Genomic DNA, 24772 nt, shown 5'->3' with positions numbered 1-24772 from the left:
ATTCCTTATAGTATCTGAGATATAGACTTGACCACCAAAACTTAACCTTGTTCACTGATCCATGAAATGAGGTCGAGGTCAAGTGAAAACTGTTTTGACAGGCATGAGGACCTTGCAAGGTACTCACATACCAAATATAGTTACAATATTACTCATAATAAGAGAGAAAATAACATTACAAAAAAATCTTACTTTTTTTTTCAAGTAGTCACTGAACCATGAAAATGTAATTCAGTGTTTGTTGCGGTATGTCATATTGGTGTTACGTTTGTATTTGTACATAAATCAGGCTGTTTGATCTCTCATTAATATTGCTTTACATTAGTTTCAAACAAGCGACTCCTGTTTTGTTTTAAATTTGTTATGTCAGCGTCTTTTATAGCTTGCTATGCAGTTTGGTTTGTTGAAGGCCATACATATCATGACATCATTTAGTCTTGTTTGACAATCGTTAATGTCAGGATCAGATGTACATGTCTTTACAACTTGTACATCTTGCAATCATTCAACTTTCAGCTAACAACTAATAATAGAACAGTTAATCATTTTATATTTTTTAATTTCATCAAATAACTTTTTCTATTTTCTTCAAGTTCAAATGGCTGGGAATGGAAACATCACATATGACTGATTAATGTGTTGATAAATGTGTTGGCAATGAAACTGTATACAGGTTTTTCTTAAAAAATAAAATAAATACTTTTTCATTTACACAACAACATTTGTAAATAAGAACTGACGTCATGATTCTAAAAAAAAAGAAAGCAACGAACAATGTAAAACAATGAACTAGATACAGTGACAATAAAATGCAGCAGTTTTGATAAAGAGTTTTGTTTATGTACATGGTTTGTTTGATAAAACAGATGATTTCCTTCCTCACGACAACAATATAAAACAACAATAAAACAGCCATAAATGTATCATTCATCATTATTTCATCCATACATCATTATGATACATAACTAACATACAAAGTCTGGATCATCACTATTATCACTGTCACTATCACTACCATAACGTTTCCGTTTCTTCTTCTTTTTCTTTGAAACAGATTTTGGTGTAACACTTATAGTTTGTATTAACGTTCGTGAAGATTTCTTTTTATGGCTACTACTACTGTGATGAGAGTGATGGTGATGATGGTGATGCTTGGATGGTTTGGGGGTCCATTTCATCTGAAAATTAAATAGTAGTGTCAATTTATTTCAAATCAACATGTTTAAATAAAGAAGAATTTGTTAATGGGATACAAATGCCCCTGCTGGAAAATGTATGGCAAATTCACCATTTTTTTTTAAATAAAAGGACATAACTGGAGAAAGGTGAAAACAAAATACAACACCACCTTAATTTCAAACATGATAAGTATTAGATTTAAATATTCATTGTGTATAGATTTCATGACATTTGATAAAGGAAAAGTAAAGTTGAAGTGGGGAAACAGCAAATTCACCATTTTTTTTTAAAATAAAAGGACATAACTGGAGAAAGGTGAAAACAATATACAACACCACCTTAATTTCATACATGATAAGTATTAGATTTAAATATTTATTGTGTATAACTTTCATGACATTTGATAAAGGAAAAGTAAAGTTGAAGTGGGGAAACAGCAAATTCACCATTTTTGCAAATTATCAAGGGACATAACTCAAAAACATTGCAAGTTCATATAAATTGATCTCCTGTGTTTGGTGGTTAAATATTGTGTGTATAAGTTCTGTTAATATCTGGTTGATGCAAACTAAGTAAGAAAAGGTAAAGCAATTTCTAACCTATGTACAAGAGATGTTATGTTATGTAATTGTTTCCTGTTCTTTCGCACCCACTATTTGTAATGTAAAGTAACATTAGTGTTTGGTATCTATTTATCTTACGATCATAAAGCATCTCAACTAGTAAGATGTTACTTTCTTCCACAAGTATATCAAAGTTAATAACCCTCAAGATAAGCCTTAATGCCCATATTGATCAGCAGCGGAGGCATACAATCATTATTATCTATATAAAAATCTTACAGCACTAGGAAATGTTGTCACTTGAATCAATTGCTATAAGGAACTGAAAATGCTTAATACTTTAAAACAGCCAATGTTCTTTGTAAAGAAACTACTGTGGACTGTGTCATTCTTAAAAACTTTTTCTTTGCATGTAATGCCAATTGTACAATTTCCTTATTTTTGTATTTATGTACTATTGTGCAGTAGAATAAATCTTACAGAGTTATCTGCACCCTCTTCATTGTTTTCAACAATCATTTCTGTGTCTTCATTTTCTTTTGGTACTACAACACCGTCATCTCCAATACGGATTGTCATGGGAGGTACCCTTGGTGCTGTTCTTCCTGGAGTGGGGGTGTTACGTCCAGGGGTTGGTGTGTGGCGTCCTGTGCTCTTAGCCTCATCGCTTTCATCTTCATCAGGTGGGTCTATACTTAACATCAATTCCTTGAACTGAAATGATTATAATTAAAAGCTTTATAACATTTTTTAAAAATAAGACATTTTATATGTTGAATAACTTGAAAATGGAAATGAGGAATGTGTCAAAGAGACTACAACCCCAATGATGCAGAAAACATTTATATGGATTCATTATTATTTGTAGAGTCCTCATGTTTCACTGTTTTTTTTGGTTACAAGTCTACAAAATATTTTAAATTTTAAGGTAATTAAAAGGTGTGCATGGAAACTTTTGATGAATACAAAGCTTCACAACAACACAACTTTTCTTCAAACCACAAAATCTGGTACCCATGCAAACAAATAGATTCACAATATATTTTTCATATACATGTATTAGAATGAATGATACTTACTGAAATATAAAATATAATCTTGTTTGCACCAAATAATAATTGTTTAGAAATATTGGAATTTATCCCAATACACATTTAATTATTTATATATTATACACTTCTGTAACAATTGTTGTGTAAAAAAATTTTGAACTGGTGCCCAGTTTGAAAGCTGAACATTTTACTGTTGATACAGTGGAAATTGATAACACGCAAAACCCATCATTTTCTGTGTGTGTGTGTTAATCAATACATATTTGCATATATCTTTGTTAGCGTGTGTAATCTAATATATTTGTATATATCTGTTAATTCAATATATTTCAATTTACTGGAAATTTTAGTTCAAACTATATCTGTACTTTGCCATTTCTTTTTGTATCTAAAGCTCCAATTCATAAATTTTGTATTTACATATATTGTCTAAGAAGTAAAACTGATGCACAATTATCATTAAAGCTCTTTCACATTTTCAGATGTTATTTTTGTTTACTAATTTTTAATTAAAAATAAAGATTTTACCTCCACATAATCACTGACTAATTTCTCTCTGGCTTCTTCATCTGATAATTGAGAGGTTTGTAACTCTTTGAGAACAGTCTGTGGCTGGAATTTCAATACAGTTTTTCTATTCACTGGTTTATCATATGTTTTGGTCTCTGCTGGTGAGTAGTTGTGCACTTTACTATAAAAACACAGTAATAGATAAATAATACAGTATACACAAATTTATGTTTCAAACATTATTCTCATCTACAGATAAATTGGTATAACCATCTGTTGACACAGAAATATGTCTTGCCTTTCAGCATAAAGTTCAGAAAAAGAGATTAATCTGCTGGGCAGCAACATTGAAGACTGAAAGTAGTTGTCAAACTGATATGTGCATATAGTAATGCAACTTCATACAAATTATCATTGATTTATCACAAGAGGTTCATATCAAACTTAATCAAGCAGAAAAACTTTACATCTAAATTTGCAATCTCCTAAAAGAGCATTATTCTACACTATGTAAATCATTATTTCAATTTATTTGTTAACTTAGTAAACATAAAATCTGACTAAAATATAAGAAATACATGTAAATACCTGTCAGTGAATCCATATGTTTCTTTAAGATGTTGTTTTAAATGAAGGAGAAGAATACACCCCTGTGAGAGTTTAATGATATCCTGTAATGCGTCTATATACTCTGGTAGTCTTTCTGTAAACATTATCATTCTATTATGATTATATTCAGTCTTCACAAGTAAAGAGAATGTAAAAGAAAACATTCAGTCATATAGACATTCTGTAAAGGGACATAACTCTAGAAAGGTAAAAGTGATGCTACCCAAATTCAAACTTTGGTCTGTATTTTGTGGTAATTAGCATGTGTATAAATTTCATCAAATTATGTTGAGGTAAACTAAAGTTGGAGAATTGAAACCAATTTATGGATGTATGTTCAGTGGTACAGATGAAAAGGGTAAAACTTTGTTCCCGTCCGCAACAACACAAGTATAAAATACATTATGTCATGAAATTTATAACTAAGTTGAAGTTTATCAATGTTATATTACTACTCTGATCAAACATTCACTTATATAAAACCTGACTTGATTTCTTAAAAATAACATTAAGCTGTAGCAGTCACAGAGAACATGACCATGGGAAACAGATATTGCTTGATCTGACTTGATCTGAGTTTTGTTGAATAAGCATTCGTTTGAGGAAAACATAGGTTAGAGAACACAAAACCAAAATTGTGAAGTACATATGGCCAAGGGTACCGTAAATTCAAATTATTGCTATGTTTTTAATTAGTGTAAAAATTGTGACAGGGTTATAATTGCAATAATTTAAACTCGCAAAATTGATTTTTTTTATATGACTTAAACCGGATTGCTCTCAATATCGCAAAAAATGAAATCAAAAGTGACAAAATCGCAAAAATAAATACATGCAATAATTTCTGAATTTACAGCAACACTTAATGCTACTTTCTGTGAATAAGGGGGCATTAAAATAATGTTTAAGTCCCATAAGTTCTGCAAAAATTGTCAAATCAAAATGAGGATATAACATGGTCAAAACAATAAAACAAATAATCAACCCTTTTTGGAAGATTTTTGTAAACACACAGTCTCAGAGTAAAAGTTATGATTTGCATCGGACAATTACTTTGGACTGTATGGTGTTTTTTTCTGTTTGTCAGAAGAAAATTATTTGCTTAATTACCTTAATTTAACTTCTTTGAAAACAAGCAGACTTAGTGATAAGGCCTCATTTTGATAATACTAAAGTCATGAAATTATACTAACCTAACATGGCTTCGAAGTCGTCATCATCCTCATCATATGCTACTTTTCTTCCTTCTTCATGACCATTATTAATCATACTCTGCAAAAATTTGTCAAAGGTTAAAACTTCAGTTTTATTCAGATCTGTTTATACAAAACAATTTGCTCAAAAGTTGAAACAGTGACTCATGCAGTGTAAACTGCATTTAACTATGCTTTTTGCAACTTATTCTTATCTAAGAAGCAAACTAAATATGATATCAAATTTTGTTTCCAGATCCTTGAAAAAAAACATGGACAAATATTCCAAATATTTCAAACAATTACCATGCTATTAGTTAAATAATATATTTGTTTGGAAAATATATTTAAAATCTTTTAAGAAATTTTTTTAAATGTTTAATGAAAATAACTTGATCTTTTAGCTATCACTTGCAGTTTTAAAGTGGACGTAATTAACAACAAATATTTAAACAATTAGGTTCAACTCAACCATAATGTTTTTCTGGTTAGTTGTTTTTGTGGAAAATGTTTACAGCTTATCAGGCTTTCTTGTTTTCCTAATTTGGTATTATATTGGCAGTTTTTGGACAATTTTTACACGCACTTTGAATTTATTATGTCAGCACAATTAAAGTTAATTCTACCTGTTGAAATCTTATTTAACTTTTCTTTCATATTCTTGCTTTTCTTTAATTTACTATCTTGATCCTTTATCTGAATTTAATTCATTGCATCATTTATGTAATCTAAATTAGTACGATGACAAAGGTATACCATTTATTATACTTGAGCAAAATTCAAAACTAAAGAATTAAAATTAAACTAGTTTTAAAATCCATTGGAGTAAAACAAATTACTGATTTTTGTGCTTTTTGTTTTAAAAAACGAAAACAGGTTTTAACAAGCAATACTAAAAACCTCTATATAGTACAAACTGAAGAAGTCAATAAAGAAATCATGAGGAATTGATTTTTTTCACATTTAAGTGGTTTAAAATTCTCTAAGTAGAATGCATTTGGCAGAAAATAGGAATTTATAAAACAAATATAAAGCAGTAAATAATAGTACCATTGCTCTTGCCTTTTTACTAGGAAGCAGTTTCTACAATAAATAAAACACATTTTCAAAAATAAACTAAAAAGAATAATAAAAGCATGATCCTTAACCAAAATGAAAATTCTGCATGCAAGTGATCATTCTGTATATAGAAAAAAACATTGTCTACCCATTGGGCCATGCTGGGAATTGAATAACTAAACTAAACATAACAATGTAGTGGTGAGGAACTTGGCATATCAATTATACTATTTGTAAAATGCTTCTTTCAATGTGCCTGCTTCTTTACAAGTCAGAAAACCACAAAATTTTGGGATATTGGGTTAATGTCTTTGAAGAAAGTGTGCTATTTTGCTCTTCGTCCTTAAAATCATATCTGATATCTGCATAGGCCTGCAAAAGCACAGGCTAACATTTAAAACAACAAAAATACATAAAAAGCTACAGCTCTAAAAACATGCTTCTAAATATTCAAATTTCTAAAAAGGGAACAATCTTTCCACTCTATAGGTGTAAATAAAAATATAATATAAGCAACTACAATATACATAGCGATAATAGTTTTACATTCTAATAAAAGTTATTCCAAACTGTTCTCTCGATATCTTCCTTTAGAAGTCATGAAATATTCACTTGTGATATTTTATATAAAAACTTACCTCTTTGAAAGACTGTAACAAGTTGGAGCCTGAGACGGAGACAATGATATCAATTTGATTGATGATAAATAAAGGTTCATCCTGAGTGAGGTATGGGAAGTATGCTAAATTATCTGCTATGTACACTTGTTCTTGTAATGAAATTTTCTGTAAAAATAAAACATCTCATATTTAGGTAGAACTCTTATTTGCCATTTAGTATAGAAATTTCTTAATTTATAAAGAAGAGAAAACAAAAAAAACCAAGAGAATTCCAGTTTTCATGGCATAAATGTTTAGATTTTTTTTAAAAATATTGTTTCTAAATTTATCTGGATTTTGATTTCCTTAAAGCTGTTGACATGAAGTATGTGGCGGAAAGACAAGCTTTACACATAGAAAGTTTTCTTATATGGTATTTTTATCAAACTAAAATAACAATAAATAAGTGTATTTTACAAAACACCACGAAATGACATCATCAGTGCCCCCTTTTCAATCAAAGAGCTGAATATAGCTCTGAGGGGAAAGACGGCCCTTGTTTCTATTTAATTAGTTTTTTGAAGGGGGGGTGGGGGGTGGTGTCTTTATATAAAGAATAAAAAAAGAATAGCTAGAACATGCAGAAAGGTTGACAATATTGAAATCAATTGTTGTGTAATGTAATTTCGTTTCCTTAGTTTAGGATTCAATTTGGACCAATGGAATAGATCTGCATCTTCTATTAATAAATCTAAACATTTGATTTAAGTTGATAGTTAATTATCTAAAATTCAACTGAATTCTGTTATTTCACAACTACAATCTTTTTTGAAATCTTAATTGTGTTCCACTGAACTGCAGGCTAGGGCCATTTTCCATTTTTTGTGGCAGTACTCTTAGATTTTAAAGTTTTTTCTTGAGAAAGTTTGGACTGAAAAATCTAATCAGTTTTAAATTTCCATTGATAAAGTTCACAGTTACAAGAACTCTCATCACAGGGAAACAAGGACTAATAAAAAACAATATGATTGATGTAAACTGTGTGAAGCTTGTTTCCAAAATTTGAAATATTTGTAAATTTCATGAATAAATAGGTTTAAACTACAAAATGCAACATTTTTTTTAAATTTTATTTTTTTACCATTACAATGATTATGTTGGTACACAAAAATTTAGTTTAATTGGAAGACTACTAATCCAATGAAATGTCACTTTTTAAGTGTTTAGATACATAAACTTTTATTTTAGTGGATAATGACTCATCAATTGAGGTGCTTCTGAATTGGAGGAAGATTCTCAAAACAGAATTTTTACAGAAAAAAAATGAATAAAATCGTTTCTCTCCCCTATCTCATGTAATCCCACAATCTTTATTTACTTTGAAAGTTGTTGACCTACAAATTAAAGTATTGCATGTTGATGTTTGAATCATCTACAGCAAACATTATTATGTTTAAATTAAACAAATACCAATTTGAAATAAGTTCACTATCTCTGAGAATGATTTAAATAACCAGTGAAGGATATCCCTGCTTCTGCTTAGTGTGGCATTCCAAGAATGACGTCACTATAAATACAATGTAGGTTGGATATATTTAGAATATCTCGTCATACTGATTTTTATGGATTGTAAAAGATACGTAAATAGTGTAAAGGAGAGCTCAAGATACAATCATTTCGTGAGAAACAGAAGGGAAATGTGTAAAAAAGTGTTATAAAGTCAAGCTATTCATTTCTGGGTCTCCTTCTTTTCAATCTAAGTAAGATTTGTTGGGGGGTTTTCCACACTATAAAAACAAAATGAATGATGTGGGGGAATGTCACTCTGGTCAACCCCATTGGGGATTGACGGCTTGAAGCCGTCTTTCCCAAAAAAACTTCTGGATAATAAACAAATTTTACTGAAACAATTTCAGATAGATTTCTCCTGAAATGTATACCATTAAAACAGCATAAATATTATACCTACCGAAGAATCATCAAAAGTATTTAATAATGATGTCAATATAGCTCTCCGATGTGAACGATTAGTCCGCAACACAGAATAAAGTCGAGAATTTAAACTTTGAATATGGTCATTACAGTTTCTCATGCCACGCACTAACTCAGATTTATTGTTTATTAAGAACTCTTGTAGTTTATATGACATCTTTAATCCTTGTAAAGCTTTCATCTGAAATAAAAAGTAATGTCATAATAACACTAACTACTTATATAGATATAACGGTTTGCATCACAGTAATAGTATACTCAACCTTTTTTTATTGTTTTGATGAGACAAGTTATACATTGCATGTGCAAATTTCTTTAAAATGAAAGAGAAAAACTTCTGAAGGAACTTGGCAAAGAAACTATGATATCAACTTTATTAAACATACAAATTGAGAATAGCAACATTGACGAATTGTGAATTTAAATTTAACAACTTATTGTACACATTGCATAGATGTCATACTTCACTAGTAGATCACGAAAAGTAAACAACTTGTTTCATTTCTCTTTTTAGCGTATGGACTTATTTTATAGAGATAACAAATTGAATGACCAAAAAGGGACATGGTCAGCACAGTAAAATTACACACTGTTCCTTCTTTTCAGCCACATCAGGAAAACATCTGTTACTGCAGATTTATTGGACAAAATACAAAAAGAGATATAATGTGCAAAAGGAGGTAACTCATATTCAATAAAATCCTGGTGTTGTTAAAGTGGCTTCCATTCTCAATAAGCATTTTTTATTTGTAAACATATTTTCTTCACAGTTTTAATGCAAGTTTCAATATTAATTTGACAGCAAAACATAATCATTGGATGTAGTCATTGTTTCTTTTGTAGTGTTGTTAAAAAATAATGTGTACTCACATGAATAAAGCCAGGGTATTTTTTCTCTATCTCCTCTAACTGTGAATCAGCCTTTGCCCTTATCACATTATCACTATCTGTACAAAAACTGATTAAATATGGCACACACTGCAATTAAACAAAAGACATTATATTATGTTGTATTACTTTTTTAAACAGATTTTTTTTTGTACATGTGTATAATTTGTGTTATATTCTAAACAAGATAAATTTTTTCATGTTTGTTGTACAAAAATATACATTCAAAACATTTTCACAGAACATAGTATTGGTACATGCAATTTAGACTAAAAAAAGCAACTGCTTCAAACCTTTTTGTTGTCAGTAGAAGTTGAAATATAAAATTATTATGATAATAATCCTTGTGATTTTGTCAATAGTTTTAAGTAAATTTTAATTAACAGCATTGAATAAATCATGTGCTCTATAAATCATTGGTTAAAGACAATATTTGCATTCCTTTAGCTTTCCTGTCTAGTCATTGCGGTCGTATAAAAACTGTTGTATCATTTCATCGGAGACACAAATCACGATGATTCTTTGTATTTTACCATGTCAACCAGTCTTCTAAATATGACTACCATATTGCATAACGATATAGCAAATGTTTAAATAACTTTGCTTTATTACATTCATGCAATGTTAAAAAAATAAATGTAGAAATGATATAAAAGAAAAATTGATCAATTTACCTGCACAGGATGAATAAGACCTTGCCGTAGAACTAAACATATCACATTTAAAGCTGCTGTTCTGACTGCTGTTTGCTGATGGAAGAAGGATTCTAAGACTTGCTTTAAATAGATTTGCATAATAGTACTAGCCATCCTAAAAATAAGATATACAAAACATTAATATACATATAAATACACAGAGAAATCTTGGTTGTGTGGTATAGAATGTATTTGCATTTAAGGAGGTTTAGCCCTTAGTGTATACATATTGTATATGCCTAACAACTACATACCCGTAAACCAATATATTTGACAGTTAACAGATGCTATCATTTCTTTTTGTCAAGTATCCTCTGAAGAAATAATGTAGATCTATCATTTTTCTTTCAAACTATTTAGAACAGGACATTTTCCTTTTAAAATAAGATAATAAGTTCTAAATACAAATATTTCATTAACTGTTAACTCACCCTGATTGCACATCCCCCATTTCCTTCAAATCTTCTTGCTTTGCATGTTTCTTCCCTATAACGAAAGAAAATAAAATTTGCAACAAAAACTTATCATTTAAATCAGCTAGATGTTGATATGTAAATTCCTCTTATACTGATTTTGTTTTTTTTTATTTATCGATATTTAATTCTTATCCATTGATGAAATATAATTCCTCTTTGGCACAGCATTTAATCTCTGTCCCTTAAATATAGATTAAGTTAACAATAATTTGATCACTATCAATCCTAAAAGACCACCCAAAGACTTTTGGTTATTTGTGTCCTTGGGTGGCTGTCTGATTGAAAAATACCAAATATCTGTTAATCATATTCACTGAAATACTACCATTTCTGTATGAACTCTAGGTACTTAGAAATGAAACCTTAAAATAAAACTAAGATGGTTATATGTGCCTAAATTGTAAAGAAATAATCAAAATGTTGGTACATACAAATATTCCTGCTTGACTTACATTGGTTTAGATATTAAACTCAATCTGTCTTTTCTACTGAAATTGAATATCATGGTAAACCATTTTTTATGCCCCACCTACGATAGAAGGGCCATAATAAATAATAGGTTTGTTTGCCCACACGCTACCTACCCAGAAAAAAGCTGCCTTCTCAAATTCTTTTATTGTCCTGATTTGAAGAAGTTTTTTTTAATCAAATAGGCATGAAGACTAATAAACATCTGATACTTCAATTTCTTTTTTTGGAAAAAAAAAAAAAGAAAATGCCTACCTACCTACCCACTGTCTCAACCTTTCGGTAGGGTTTGGGCTAACCAAAATATTTTTAAATGTGGCCTAGAGGGGCATTATGTTTTCTGGTCTGTGGCTCCATTCGTTTGTTCGTCTGCAGGTTAAAGTTTTTGGTCAAGGTAGTTTTTGATGAAGCTGAAGTCCAATCAACTTGAAACTTAGTACACTTGCTGCTTATGATATGGTCTTTCTAATTTTAAAGCCAAATTGGACTTTTGACCCAATTTTACGGGCCATAGAACATGGAAAATGATAGTGCCAGTGGGGCATCCGTGTACTTTGGACACATTCTTGTTTCTAAGAGTTTTTGTTAGTATCAAAGATGAACACACTAAGAAAACTATTTCTATGATTTCAAGTAGCATATATATTGACATAAATTCAAGTTATTCCCTGTTACTATGTGTTAAAAATTTGAATATCTTACACTCCTGATCTGAAATCTGCATTCTAATTTCCTCTTCATTTAAATAATACTGGAGATTTTTCAAAACCTGAAATGTTCATAATTATTTTAGTACAGATATATAATAATATGGATTTTTATACTTGTGTGTTGTACACAAGAAAATTCAAAAATATAAAGCACCAAATTCACACAAACACATTGCTCTTATCATTATTATTCATTTTGCCACTTTAAATTTCAATTTGAAATCCTGTCATTCATTTTCCAATTGAACTTTAACAAAGCAAAATTCTGACTGATAAACTCCAAAACAAATAAGCATACCCTATCCAAACTGCAGAAACATAAAATAGATATAAAACATACTTGAATTTTGAGTCTAACAGGAGATTCTGTATTTGTAAGGAAGTCATAGTACATTTCTCTCATCACAGTGTGCATCATAAATTCATAATGCCGTACAACAAGGAAACCTACAAAGAAATATTTGTACTTTACTGTTAAAAATTTAAAATACTATAACTATTAAAATTTAACAGCCTTGTATTTCATCTGTAATGGCAGTCATCTCTCATTACAGGTAGGCAAGCCATATTAATACCATCTACAGATAAGCAATAATTATCTGTGACAATTACATTGAAACTAAACAATACATTTAAATATGCTCCATCTGAAGGTGTAATGTACTTTTGATAAAAATAAGATATATTATGTATCCCTGCCCATTTAAATATAAATCTCTCTGTAAAAATTCTCCTTTTATTCATGATTCACCAAAAAACAAAAAGAATTATTTTTCATTAACAATTAATTCTTACATCATGGATTGCGTAGTATGTGTAGTAATTGCAACTGAAAAACTGCACATCATCATTTACTTTTATTCAATTTCATGGATTTTTTTCAATAAAAAAAAAACTTCATCAGGTTTAAAGTATTAATGCATTGCGAAAAACAAATATTTCATCAAAGAAATTCCAGTCAGACATTTTCATGAATATCCTTTTTATATTAGATACAAATTTTAATAGGTATGATACAGATTTTTGTAGGCAAGACGTTTCAACTGAGGCACTACACAGGCGTCATTATGGAGTAAAGGGAGTGGTGTCAAAAGGTGTCATTATGGAGGAAAGGGTTAAGCATACACTAAGACATTAACATACCTAAACCTGCCAGAGCTTTCTCTTGCACATCTAAATCTTCATGAGAGACAAAATAATATAACACATCAAACACTTTCTCTCGGATTGAAACCTAAAAAATAAAATGTAATTCTAAATAATTTTTATTTTAAAATAACTATTGTAACAGGTTTTTTTGTATCATAGTAAATTTAATATAAGAAATAAAAATTATGAAATGCTATCTTAATCACTTCCACATAATTGTAGTAGAGTGTATAGGAATGTTTGATCAATTAATTTTTTTATTTGATAGTACCATCACACACTTTGCAACTGAAAGAGTAAACAAATTTGGTAACACAATCTTTTGCATAACCCAAAGGCTGATGTATTCTTTGAGTGAAAATCAAAACAAGTCAAAAACAGGAAAATGATATATTTGACAAGAATTAACTTTTTTAAATGTAAGTTTCATCACAATAACAGAGTAACCAAGAACTCTAATTTAAACAAAGTATAGAACTCAACATAACAAAAAGATTAAACATATAATATACACTCATCACCTCTTCTTCATTCTCCTGAAGTAAAAATCAATTCAATGAAATAAATTGTTACTAATTAAGTGGCCATTACATTTACCAAGTAAAAACTATGTAGTAATTCCAATTCTTCTTACTGTAATAAGTCTAAACTGATACATACAAATGACAGGAAAATGGTTTGATTGATTTGATTTCAGATTGGACTGTTATTTCACAGAAGTATATATTCAAGCCCACCTGTCGGTGTTTTGGCTCTAGCATGATATACCAATATAAATCTCTTCTTTTTAGAAAAGAAGATTCTATCTTCTTCAAACAAAACTTCATTTCCAAAAATTTCGGCCTGAAAATTCATTATAAAGAAAAAGTCATTAATTAGAATAATATGATAACACCATCACCAATAATTACCTTCGTTTCACCCATTTCTTTGGAATCAAAGTCAAAGTGTTTACAAAATAAACCAACTGTGAATAGAGATCTGTTGAGTGTAGGTTTTCTAGCATTCAGCGATGATTCCCTTGGATTTGACTTGTGGATAACCATCATCCGTGTTAGAAGACCTAAAACATATAAGAAATTCAAAATGAAAAAAGACATTTCTGGGGATTGATTATTTTTCTTTTGATACCAATTTTCTTGGGTTTCTTGGGTACAGTTGAACCACTTATTTATATGTTAATTGAATTACAATTTTTTATAGGCTTAGTACAAAGAAATCAGCAAAACCATGAATACAAACATCTATGAAAATGTAAATTTTCCACAAAAATAAATGACTCCACAGTATTGAAAAATGTATTTAAATCGTATATTTATAGAATATAGCTTAATACTTATTTTTAAATGTTTACAATTACATTCACTAGCATGAAAGATACTTACCAAAGAATTTCTGGAAGCAATCTTTAACCAAGGCAAAGTTATGACTAACACAATTCACAACAGCACCTAAACAACTGACACAGCTTTGTAGCACCTGAAGAAGAAAATAATAGAAACATGACCTAAAATGATACATGTATATATCCAAAATTTTAAAATTAAATATTATTATTATTCATTTCATTAAATCAATTAAGGCCATCTATGTCATTTCTTGAAGCCAAATGTATTAGCAATTTTTGTTTAAAGTAAAATTTGAAACCTATTGACTTCATAATTTGAGTATTAAAAGTTCTTTAAAACAAGCTATAACAATTTTACCAGCAGCCCAAACATTAACCTGATGCAAACTTACTGCAAAATAACACAAGACATTTGATTTACAGAAGCTGTGACCATTTTACTTAACAATTCTAAAATTATTTACCATCATGCCATGTTTAAGAATGAGTTTCATCATATCTTCTTCTAACTGTGCAAGGAATGATTCACTTGGATGCTCCATCAAGGGCACAACCAACTCTAGAATTTTGGCAATGTAATGCAGCACAAAATAATCTCCTTGTGCCTAAAATTGAAAAAAAATATGTTTACTTATATGATAAATTTTGCATATTTTACATTTGATATCTAAGATAATATACAATTTTCTTTTGAGATCCTCCTTCAATTGTAAAAGACATCTCATGGACTTATACTTTTTAGATAAACAAAATTTAGATAACAATTTAGATCACCAAATCTTTTTGATTCACAAGTGTGATTTACTTACTTAAAACTATGCATACAAAATCAAATTAATGCACTTACATGCCTTTTTTAAGTTTGGATTAAGTGAGAATGATTATAAAATTTTGAATGACTCAATTGAATGTACTGTTCAGGTGAAACATTTTTTCAATGCCATTTTGCATGAAAGTGATGTTCACTTTATTTTTTTTCAAATCTTAGTTGTAATATATGCACTATACAAAATTTAAGAACTCACACTGCATTTAATATCTAAATATGGTTGTAGTGTTTCTGCATGTTTCACCATTAAGTCAGGTTTGATTTTGCTGAACAAGTAAAGAGTTGAAAGGCAAGCTACTAGCCTCTGACTGCATCCTTTCCCTTCTTCTTGATCTACAAACAGAAATTTCATAATTATATCAAAGTTAAATTATAAGGAAGGTACGAAAAGGCAATTTCTAACCTCGGAAAACACGGCAATCCTTTTTTTTAAATTATCAATTCATACAAAGTACAAAATGCATTGCATCTATTTTTGCCAGATATCAAAGAAAATTATAAAAAAATCTCAATTGAATATATAATTTATTGACATAATAATCTATGACTCTCACCAACACTTTTCTCTTCTAATCTCAGTACATTTTCCACTAGACAGTCAACAATTTGTCTGCAAGATGTAACAGCATTTTTGTTGTAATGGCCATTTTCATCTTTCTTCAGCAACTGAAATATTAATACAAATAAATGAATTATCATAAAAAAATCCAAATGCATTATTTTCATTCTTTCTATTATAGAAAACAAGTTAAAAGAAAAAAGACAAAACCATTGGTTAAAAGAAAAAGAGGGAAAGAAAAGTATACTAAGCACAGCATAACTAAAGATTAACGAATAAAAAAACCAACCAAAAACCTTGTACCTGGATTGCAGATGTAACAGCTTACCACATAAATACAGATTTATACATGTTTAAAATTTTGTTTTATACATATTTATTTTTATATCACCCTTTTAACCAAAAAAAATATCTTCTGTTGGCAAAACATAAAACACTTATTCAACTTACATTTTCTAATAACTGTTCAAAGAATTCATAACCATTATCTTTGATGGCTGCAACCTATAAAGTATAACAATAAATATAACAGATAAATTCACATGCTACACTTTAATATAAAATTTCATCAAACAACCCAATAAAATGTGTCAATAAAGTTCATTATCACATTTCCATGTACAGTGCGTGAGAAATGTCATAAGAAATTTAAGGGTGCAAAAATTTTAAAGTTATCTATTGAGAACACAAAACTGAGAGATTGTAAAATAATTTGCCCTCAATCACCTATCATGTTGGTTTATCCTTTGGATTGGAAATAGAATTAACTGTACAGGAATTCTAAGGGTACTTACCACTTCTGTTATGTTAACAACTCTTTGTAACAACTTTGATGAATCTTTTTCTCTATTGCTAAGAGCTGTAAACCACATGGTCTGGAACACTTCATTTACCAGTTTCTAAATACACATGATAATGTAAGTTCAGAGAGCTCACAATAACCTGTGTTGTATTTTCTTGGTGCAATCACAGAAAAATATTGAATCATCTAGAATTTTTAAGTTACACACCTTAAAGAGATATAATACTTTAAAATTTGTCTAACTGCAGCCCTTGGGGATGGAGATTTTGTTCTGATTGGACATGTTTTGATATTACTTTATAATATATAACATGTTGTAGTGCCTTGGCCTTTTAAAACTTCTTATATAGTATATAGTATGGATTTTGCTCATTGTTGCAGGCTGTGTGGTGAACTTAGTTGCAAATATCTATGTCAATGGTGGGTAGTTCTCTCATAGGGGCAATCATACCACAAATCTATGTATCTATAATGTATTGTCTTGTTAACAAGTTTGTATTTACAAAATCTTAGTTAATACAAGTTTCTGGTTACAAAGGATCTAGTTGCATCTCAATGTTTTGAAATGAGTTTTTTACTGTACTTTTGCAAAAACAGAATATGAATATTGCTAAAATACATAATTCAACAACATAAGATGTACATACCTTTATTCCTTCCTCATCATTTACTCTCCGAATCATTTTGACACACATATCTGGTATTTTGGGAAAATCACTTTGTTCAATACAAATTTCTCTAAATATTTTTATCACCCGTTTTCTTACACTTATCCCTGTATCCTGAAATTTAAAGTAAATTACTGTAAATTCAGAAATCATTGTGATATTTTTATCAATGCAAAAAATGCGACAGGGTTATGTTGCAATAATTTAAACTCGCAGTAAGAAATTTTTTATTTGAATTAAACAGGATTTTCCTCAATAGTATATTGAGGCCAATAAGTTCAAAGGGGCTTAAATCATAGAAAAAAAATTGAATCTACATAGTATGTCCTTTTTATTTATTTTTTCACAAAATTCTGTTGTGTGGTTTCAGAGGAGTTGCGATGACAATTAAGAACAGGACCAAGAGAAGGACAGACAGACAGAAGAGGCAATAACATTATGCCCTCCAAAACTTTGTTGCATTGAGTATACAAATCTGGTGTGATATAAACAGATGAACTTAAAGAACCTTAGTGAGCACGCTCACATACCCCACGTCCCAACATTGTCATTGGAGAAATAAAATATGTGTAAGAAAAAAAATTGAATTGCAATTTCCCGTCGATATGCACAACTACATAGTATGTCCTTATTATCTGAAAAGGTTTCGTGAAATTCTGTTGTGTGGTTTGAGAGAAAGTTGCGATGACAAACTGTTGCAGTATTACATTAAAGTAAATAAGTTCAAAGGGGCGTAACTCCTAGAAAAAAATAATTCTCCGTCAATATGCACAACTACATAGTATGTACTTATTATCTGAAAAGGTTTCGTGAAATTCTGTTGTGTGGTTTCAGAGGAGTTGCGATGACAAACTGTTGCAGTAGTACATTAAAGTAAATAAGTTCAAAGGGTGTAACTCCTAGAAAAAAATTCAATCGCAATTTCCCGTCGATATGCACAACTACATAGTATGTCCTTATTATCTGAAAAGGTTTCGTGAAATTCTGTTGTGTGGTTTGAGAGGAGTTGCGCTGACAAGAAACAGGACTGACAGACAGACGGGTCAAAAACATTATACCCCCGCAACCCGTTGCGTGGGGTATAATAATGCACAGGTAACAATCCTATTCGTCTTACTTGTAGATATAAAGAGTATTTACCAGAATTCTGTCCGACAACATTTGGAAGTAATCAGGTATAAGTTCTGGACGGATAAGAATAAACCTTCCTACTAACTCTACTGCTGCCTCTCGTACAGATGTCGATTGGTCGAGGAATCTGCCATGGACACCTTTCTGCATGTCATTCTGAAATCATATAACAACATGATAAATTACTTTGCTCTTCATGGGCCCTTTAATTTGAATAAAAGTATCTTATCTTGTGAGTTACATTTTAGTTAGTCAATATTCATGACTTCTGTGTACAAGGGATAACATCAACATAGGTGATCTTAAAGTACAAAGTTCACCGCTTTTAAAAATCTTATACAAAGTTCCTCTACTATGCATGAACTGTAAGCTTAATTTGATTATTTGTTTTTTTTCTGAAAACACATTATACTTTTACATGCAAATAACTTGAATGAAAAACTTACTCTTGCTAAAATGCCTGGATCAGCTTCTACCACAGCGGTTAAACATTTCATTGCTTTTGTTCGTACAGCTACTGCATTTTCACTCAAAACTCTCAAAATCTGGAATACACAATTAAGATAATAATGCATAAAAAAATTCTGACAGGCAAGTTTCCATTTGATATTAATAATTTCGACCCAAGTATATTGTTTATCATACCTTCAGTATGATTGTTAAAATAACTTAACGAATTGACAGAGTTTGATGAATTTATATTACAGAAAATCTAACGAACTTGTATATTTCAAAGTAGCTTACTATAACATTTTATTGTCACAGATAAAACATGTCTATCAAAAATTAAGTTAATCAGTTATGATTTCTATCTTAATCATGTCAAATGAAAATGTATGTCTATAGGACATTATGTCTCATTCACACTGCTATATTGGGACTGGAAAACACATTCAACTGGTATTGTTAGAGGAGAATAAAAATCTTACCTGTGTTAAATAAATATCAAAGCTCTGTGCAAATGGTCTTTTGGATGAAAGGTATCTTGCTACTAAACCTGCATTGTCATCATCTAATTTGGAAGAAGGAGGTCTGAAAATGATAGAAATAGCATTAACAATCTAAAATAAATATCACATTATCAAGTTAACTCAAATGATGTTGCCATGAACTGGAGTGTTGTACATCATAAGCAACCTTTAAGGACGATACACTATTTACCTCCATTAAAAAGTATATCTAATAAAATTCACAATCAATCCATCATATCTGCATTTCATCATTTCAAAATCAACCTTCAAAGGCATTCTTGATATTCTAAATATTTATTAGTTAACATTTCATGCATTCAGCATGGTTAAAACATTTTTCCAGTATAAGACATCTGACAGTGGGCAACAGCTATACCAAGTATCATTAATTCACTACAAAGCATGGATTTAATTCTGACATGACTTTTTTCTATATGTAAAATTAAACTAAGTTATTAAACCATGTTTATATTCTCTGATGGTCGGAAAAAATTGTACACATCCTTCAAACTATTCAAAAGTTTTGAGATCAACATTAATTAGTATTTTTGAAATGTGGATTATCCAAATCATATCGAATTAAACTGAACTAGTTAACCTTGACTTTCTTATAATTTCATATCTTATAAGTCTGAAATAAATAGTACAGACAGACAAATTGACATGTATATAACTTACTAACTTCCTCTGCTGTAGGAAGATAGACAAAAATTATATAAAAATTTTGGATATCAAAAAGTAAAGTATCTCAGCTCAACTTAACATACATGTAGTAAGAAAGTATATAAAATATCTTGCATACCTAAAATTTAAATCTGAAGGTTGAATGCTATTTATCTGTGATAGAAGAAATTTCTTTCTTTTCTCCTGATTTTCCATTGTTTCTGTTTCTGTTGATATTTCTACCTCTGTTTCATCAAATTCATCCTCATGATCTCCACTGGCTTTCATTTTCTTCTCTGCTTCAACTGTTGTATCTCGATACCACTGGGCAATGTAGAAACTTCTGGCATGCTGCAAGTTAAATCAAAGTTTGTAAAATATAAAGAGTTAATACCAGAATAAAAGGCTGATTGTAGATTTTTATAGCTTGAAGGTTGAAAGAAAGTAATGTGTTTATTTGTGTGTTCAATGTCACCTGTCCATATTTTGGATTACTCTCCATCTTTTAATTTAGATTTCTCTTCTGTAATCATTACTTTGTCCTTTAACCAAAATATCAAATAACTCATACAAAATCAGCATGCAAGTGGACAATTTCAACAAAATAGTTAACTTCATTTTATATATATTTATAATTTATTCCATTTGTATCTCTTTAATATTCTACAGTAATTAATATCATTATAAGCAAGACATTTACATACCCAATAAGCTGGTTCATTTTCTGAGTTACTGGCTAGGAAATCTAACATGGATTCCTGAAGAGTCTGTGTAGGATCCTCTGATACTTCAGACTAAAAAAAAAAAAAATTCATTATATTTTATACAATTATTCTTTAATAAAGAAATGTCCATCATGACTAAAACTGTATGTGTCAGGACATAGTGTATGCCTCACCAGATTACTTGATTTGATGTAAATCTAATATATATATTTTAACTGCTGCTAGCCATAAACATTATTTCCAGTATTAATCTTTCATTAAGACCTCTGGAAATAATATCTTCCTTTTTAAATACTAAACTTTATTACCTATCTCTATAATATTCATTTTGGATGTCACATAGACATGAGAATTGTATACATGTTTTGAGGTATAATATTTGATTTACTAAACCCGACAGATTTGGACTACAAAAAAGAAAATTAACTAGAATATCATAATAAATTATTGTTTACCTTTTCCGTTTTTTTGTTTCCCCTTGTTGACCTGCTTGATTCTTCATCATCAGTATCATCTTCATTAACCTAAATGAGAAATGCAGTATGGAATAAACCTTAATAGGACATAAGTTTGGCCAAAAACAAAACTAAATGATTTCTATACTACTCACATTTAAATTTTTTGGAATCAAAAATTTGTATTATGGTTCTTTTTATGTAATATACCTAATGTGAGAATATAATACAATAGAAAAATCTCCTATCAAAAACTTTTTGACATTTAATAAAGAAACCAAAGAAAACTGCTGTTAACATTTGAATTTCTCTTTGGTCTTAAACATGTATACAATGGAACAATACATGTTATACATTTTTCTTCAAGACCCTCTGCCCCAAAAAACATATTTAAAAAAGAATTTTTACACTTCAAACCTTTGAAATAAAAAATATTAGCTGAATCAATATGACTTACTTTAGCTACTATTTCATCTATAGACTCTTGATTGAGTTGACTAGAAACTGCATCTTTACGTAATCTTGATGCAACAATACCAAGATATTCTAAAGACGCTACCCTGAGGGACATATCGACAGATTTATTACTAAACTGTTTCACCTACAAATAAAAAAAATAAATAAGTAAAACATCTACTTTTGATTTTTTTCATTTCATATGGCATCATAAACATGATTTTGTTATTAACACAATTTGGTATTGATGGCACATCTTTGATAGTAAATCAAATTTGAACACAGTTTTCCTTCACCTATAGTGATTAAGTCCAACATGTTGATACTTGTCTATAGTTGGCAACATAGATATCTCCTGGTTATGTAAGTGTCATTGTGTTGCTATTAATTGATGCACAACACACATCTTATTTTATTCAAACATAATTAATTTTGGATGTTACACGTCTTCTGGCTGTCTATTAGCTCATAGCAGGGGTTGAAACTAACTTTTGTAGGCACTAGCCCACAGGGCCAGTAAAAATTATATTCAACAAGCCCTGTTATGTGTCAGGTGGCCCGGTTCGTGGGCCAAGGCCCACGGAGTGAGCAGGCCATAGGCCTGTGAACAAGCTAGGGGGATTTGGGGGCATGCCCCCCCAAAATTTTTTGGAAATTTAGATGCAAAATCCTGCATTCTGAGGCCTTTTAAAAAGATGTTTTCAGTCTGAAAAATACCTATTTCATACTAGTTATATCTTCAAAACAAAAAAACAACAAAAAAAAATAATAATAATTACACCAAAAAAATCCAACGGCAGGAATTTGTTTGTCAAAACTTACTTTTTTATTGTAGATGAATTTATGATATATATCTATATTTATTGTGTTAACATTTTCAGTCAAACATTAACATTTTGTATATTCCAGACCTACTTTAAAAAAATAAATAGTTCCCAGATTAAAAATATAGACTTCAAAACCTTGACCAGGTTTATAGGGTGGTATTCAATTTACAAATATTCCTGCAGCATCAAATTAATTAATGACAATGTTGTACTGAGCTTGACAACTACATGTATCTCACAGTCTCCACCGCAAACATAACAATAGACCAACCACAAAGAAAGTGACAATCTACATTTACATCAAAACAAATATGTGTGTTAACTCATCAACTAAAATAATCAAATTAAAAAAAAACAACAATTTTTTTGTTTATTTTTATTTACATAAATAAGTTGACTTGTTCCCTTGCCCTATTTTACTTTTGGTTTCTGAAGCCGAGTTTTCATGTTCAAACTGATTTGGGTCATCCTGTTCTCGTTAATGCATTAAGACATGCATACATTTCAGTACGTGTAAAGAACGCTTTCTGATACCAATGGCTTAGTCTTGCTATCATCATCACCCCCCAGTTTTCAAAAAGAAGCTACATGTAATCACATGCACATTTAATATTATTACCGGAAATTTACTTTCGTTCCAGTCCATTGCAACTGTAATGATAAGTTCCGAGCAATACGAAATAATTATGACGACATGACAAACGCTAATTCGATAAAGGCAGAGAAGATCTAAAAGTTTTCCTCACCACGTGTACCTTTGGAGTAAAGGAAAATTTAAACAGGGAACCTTTTAACCCTCTATTTTAAGAACGAAAGGACATTTCCAATTTTAACTATTTACAATACGCGACGACTGTGTAATAGATAAGGGTAAAAATATGCACGCGATTTAACAGGATCTATGATATATCAATGTGATTAATAATAAAATACAATAAAACCAAAATGTATATGCAGTCTAATTAATATTTATTTCAAAATCTTGAAACGTAGTGCATTCTTTCTTTATCGGACGAGTAATCTTAGGCCGAGTTGACAGTATAAAGCGACTGGTTTACGGTAGAATTTTTACCCTCCAGTACCTGTATCTGTATGTAAATAAAGAGGTCGCGGAACCAGTGTAGACAATTTTCGACAAAGTTGTCAGATATGATCGGCGTTTGGACTCTACTTTGCCGAAAGTACAACAGTTTGATGTTCAATGACATATAAATTTACTAGCCCCTCTGGCTACCGCGCTACGGACATTTACTAGCCCGACACAAAAGTTACTAGTCTCGGGCTAGCGGGCTAGCGTTAGTGTCGAACCCTGCATAGATATTATTTTGTCATGTGACAGTGATGTCATCAATGTTTTTTCATGATTTACACCTCAAAAATGTAATTTATAATTAAATTATTAGGTATGACAGCAATTTTTTTTCAGAATATTTGAAATAACCTCAAAAGAATGATGAACACTTAAAAGTTATTCAATGTGCACCACACTTATAATTATTATATTTCTTCATAGACACAAAACATATTACAAACATTCCTTAAATATTAGAAATTTATAACATACCAATATTCTTCCTAATAAACTCAGCAGCAGTTCTGATGATGGCCATTCTGGTTTATTAACTGTAGAAAGCAGATCTTGTACAAAATTCTCAAATAATGGCCGGTAATCTTCCTCACCTTTTACTGTACATCTAGATAAATACAAATGTTTGCAATCAAGAGTGTTTCGGATTTTAAAGTTTTAATTAATTCTCTCATGCACGATGCAAATATTTAAGCACATTCCATCTTTAAAGAGAAAATGATATTTCTAGTATAATCAAATATATACGAATTCATGGCTGCGTTGCATTGTTGACATATTTTATTTCTTTTAATTTAAAATTTGTAATTTCTGACATGTATCACTAGAAAACATTGAATTACTATTTATAAATATATGTATCATCTTCTAAAAGCTTAACATTCAAAGCTAATTGATCTAATTACTTACTTTTGTAAGAAAACTGAGAGAAAATTGTGTGCTGTTCTCATTGCATTTTCAAATGAGGTAACAATAAGGAGATCTGTGTCAGTCTGAAATTAAATGTGCAAATATTCTGTTAAATATTCTTACAATTTCAATTGCTATTGGTATATATATATTTGAACAATTAAAGCTTTATAATCTCAACAAGATTTTTTTTCAGTTCA

The 24772-nt window shown here is 29.9% G+C and overlaps 1 protein-coding gene across 4 annotated transcripts in view; it reads right to left on the bottom strand.

The window, feature by feature from the left end:
- Positions 1-542: 542 nt before the first annotated feature.
- Positions 543-24772, bottom strand: part of LOC134690044 (nipped-B-like protein A) — a 57222-nt gene continuing 32992 nt past the window's right edge. For 3 of the 4 annotated variants that reach the window (XM_063550019.1, XM_063550027.1, XM_063550041.1), the window contains 32 exons: positions 24573-24655; positions 24141-24270; positions 21751-21894; positions 21294-21362; positions 20818-20907; positions 20253-20464; positions 19409-19511; positions 18926-19024; positions 18489-18635; positions 17328-17462; positions 16673-16777; positions 16329-16382; positions 15874-15985; positions 15516-15652; positions 14955-15095; positions 14528-14621; positions 14054-14205; positions 13664-13678; positions 13137-13227; positions 12334-12440; positions 11986-12052; positions 10771-10825; positions 10319-10454; positions 9627-9734; positions 8734-8937; positions 6804-6950; positions 6157-6189; positions 5107-5185; positions 3893-4007; positions 3323-3485; positions 2223-2456; positions 543-1178 (listed from right to left, as the gene is read on the bottom strand). In XM_063550019.1, coding sequence (XP_063406089.1) covers positions 966-1178; positions 2223-2456; positions 3323-3485; positions 3893-4007; positions 5107-5185; positions 6157-6189; positions 6804-6950; positions 8734-8937; positions 9627-9734; positions 10319-10454; positions 10771-10825; positions 11986-12052; positions 12334-12440; positions 13137-13227; positions 13664-13678; positions 14054-14205; positions 14528-14621; positions 14955-15095; positions 15516-15652; positions 15874-15985; positions 16329-16382; positions 16673-16777; positions 17328-17462; positions 18489-18635; positions 18926-19024; positions 19409-19511; positions 20253-20464; positions 20818-20907; positions 21294-21362; positions 21751-21894; positions 24141-24270; positions 24573-24655 — 3774 coding nt within the window. In that variant the 3' untranslated portion in view covers positions 543-965. The remainder of the gene's footprint in view (positions 1179-2222; positions 2457-3322; positions 3486-3892; positions 4008-5106; positions 5186-6156; positions 6190-6803; positions 6951-8733; positions 8938-9626; positions 9735-10318; positions 10455-10770; positions 10826-11985; positions 12053-12333; positions 12441-13136; positions 13228-13663; positions 13679-14053; positions 14206-14527; positions 14622-14954; positions 15096-15515; positions 15653-15873; positions 15986-16328; positions 16383-16672; positions 16778-17327; positions 17463-18488; positions 18636-18925; positions 19025-19408; positions 19512-20252; positions 20465-20817; positions 20908-21293; positions 21363-21750; positions 21895-24140; positions 24271-24572; positions 24656-24772) is intronic. The other variant, XM_063550034.1, reaches the window with a different exon arrangement.

The sequence above is a fragment of the Mytilus trossulus genome, chromosome 1 (genome assembly GCF_036588685.1).
Source record: "Mytilus trossulus isolate FHL-02 chromosome 1, PNRI_Mtr1.1.1.hap1, whole genome shotgun sequence".
Taxonomy (NCBI): domain Eukaryota; kingdom Metazoa; phylum Mollusca; class Bivalvia; order Mytilida; family Mytilidae; genus Mytilus; species Mytilus trossulus.
This window is presented reverse-complemented; position numbering and strand designations above follow the sequence as displayed.